At 37.8% G+C, this 2,401-nt stretch overlaps 1 protein-coding gene across 2 annotated transcripts in view; it reads right to left on the reverse strand.

Annotated features, from left to right (window-relative positions):
- The window catches only part of LOC107678127 (oxysterol-binding protein-related protein 3-like), a 44,175-nt gene that overhangs the window by 12,022 nt on the left and 29,752 nt on the right, over nt 1–2,401 (reverse strand). For both annotated transcript variants that reach the window (XM_016473290.1, XM_016473291.1), the window contains 3 exons: nt 1,822–1,959; nt 1,098–1,191; nt 632–876 (listed from right to left, as the gene is read on the reverse strand). In XM_016473290.1, the coding sequence (XP_016328776.1) occupies nt 632–876; nt 1,098–1,191; nt 1,822–1,959 (477 nt within the window). The remainder of the gene's footprint in view (nt 1–631; nt 877–1,097; nt 1,192–1,821; nt 1,960–2,401) is intronic.

Here is a 2,401-nt window from a genome sequence, read left to right on the forward strand (position 1 = left end):
TACAGATCTTTATGCACCAAGGGCTTGTAACACTCCAAAGAGAAAGGAAAAATTGAAATCGCATCATATGACCCCTTTAATATTATATTATTGTAACATAATAGGGATTTAAATTGAACATGACAATATTATTAGAATATTATTATGCAATAAGGATATATTTCTCTAATTTCTTCACTTTCATGTGATATTCTAAGGAAGTGCATTTAAACCTGAGACCATTTATTTCACATAAAGAAATAGTTATGAATTTCTGTTTTGGCCCTATTAGACAGTAGTTTTTATGCTTGCATTATGCTTTTTATGCAGATCTTGAGCTCTCATCTCTTCCTCAGTGATGTTTCGTTACATTAGCTTTGTATGGACACGCAAATGTGAACATAAAGCGAAATCAGAACGCTTTGCATTCACAAATGGCAGTCAGAATGCCTCTCGAGAATTCATATTTGCACCAAAAATGTGCAAAAACAAATTTCTTGGCATTTCTAGCATTGACTATTCGCATTTCTTTTTATTTGAATGTGCACAATGACTGTGATTAGCTCAAATAATAATGCAAGTTTATGCATGTTTGAATCTAAATACTGTACATATGCAAATAGGTTTGTGAAATTTTGTGACCTCTCCCTACCATGCGCTCAAACGGGTCCTGTGTGTGTGCAGCCTTGTCCAGTAGTTCGCTGTACTCCAGTTCCTCACACAGTCTCTGCAGAGTGTTGAGCGGCTCGTTGAGTTGAACAGGCATGGCTACTTTAGACAAGTCCTTCCCAATGTTGTTCTTCAGGATGTTCCACAGGCTGATGTTGCTGGTATTGGGACTGGGGGAGGGAAGACAAGACCGCCGCTGTTCTTGAGAACCACTGTTCTCTACACAGCCTAAAAAGGAAAAACGCTTGCGGATCAATTCCAGCAATGTCTCTGGAAGTTTCAGTTCAGGCTCGTTAAAATTGCTTGACAGTGCTTTTTCAGAACACACCTAATCCCTCATACAGCTATAAAACAGCTGTCAAATGTAGACCGTAAGAGATTCTCACTGGAAATAACAATGGAATGACAGCAAAATATCAATGACTTGAGGAAAAATGTGGCATACCCACCTGTATTGAGTCTCTCATTCTCTACCTCGTTGCTGAAGTTATCCATAGACACGTTGTCACTGATGTCACTGATATATGAGTCATCTTCCGAAGGCTAGCAGGAAACCACACATCATCATTACAGGTGTTTGGCTCTCTGACAATATATATGTATCATAGCTAGTCTACTGACCATCTAACAACTGGAAATCATCTCCATGTGGATCTCTCTGCACCCTCTAATATACCACATTATCAAAACCATAAAGATAGAGCAGATTTCATTGTCCATCACTCAAATGGAGAAGATGAAGAACGTTTTTCGGTGTACAAATTCACACAGAAGCCTAATTCTGCATGAGGTATATTTAGAGAAGCAATTATCTCAATTTTCATATTACTTCTGCTACAGGAGACGCTTAAGCAGGTCGGCCTCAATGTGAGGCAGAAAGGCAGAAATTAAGTTAGAGTGAGAAAGCAGGGATGGCAGGCAGGCTGGTTCCTCTAGCTGTGGAATGTCATCCATAGCACTTATTACATGCTTAATATTATTAGTCCCTTCCTCTGTCTCCTAATAGGGTGTTCGGTTCAGTGTCTGCCTGAGGTGAAGGAGAGTGTCCAAACTCTGGCCAGTGTACGACTCATTTTGGCCACTTTTGGTGCCCAGCGAATGACACGCGCATGCGATGACACTTTGAGCAGTACATTTATGGAACTGAAAAAAAAGAGGGGATTTCATTCTCACCTCATTTTCTGAAGAGCTAGCTGACAGCAGCACTTCCTGCGCATCAAAGAACTCTGATAGAGACTCTGTAATGGAAGCTCTGCTCTCATTAGACGCCTGGTGAACAAGAGGACGGGAACCATCACTGGAGTCTTGCTTCTGTATGAAGAAAAGTCATGGTTTCAAGTCACATAGTGCCAAATGGGTGAACATCACAAAGAAAAAATGTGGATCATACTTGAACCCAAAATAAAAAAAGAAAATTATATTATATTACATTACTAATATAATTAATTCTACAATTATATATAATGCCTATTTTTTTAACCATTCAATTTTTTTCAATATTTTCATGACAATTAAGCACACTATCCTCCAAACTTCTCATTACTGTTACATGCTAAAAATATAATGTAATACAGAAATTAATAGTCCAGTCACATTGTTTTTTTAAGGTTAAAATCAGCATAAATGAACCCTCCTACTGCATTCAATTCAGCTTTAACCCAGAAGAACCTTGCAAATGGTGAAAGAATATCAAAGTACACATGATAAAAATGTTATACATTTTTGTAAATAGATTTTTAATAATTTATTAGTA

The sequence above is a fragment of the Sinocyclocheilus anshuiensis genome, unplaced genomic scaffold (genome assembly GCF_001515605.1).
Source record: "Sinocyclocheilus anshuiensis isolate Anshui unplaced genomic scaffold, SAMN03320099.WGS_v1.1 scaffold1512, whole genome shotgun sequence".
NCBI classification, from domain to species: Eukaryota; Metazoa; Chordata; class Actinopteri; order Cypriniformes; family Cyprinidae; genus Sinocyclocheilus; species Sinocyclocheilus anshuiensis.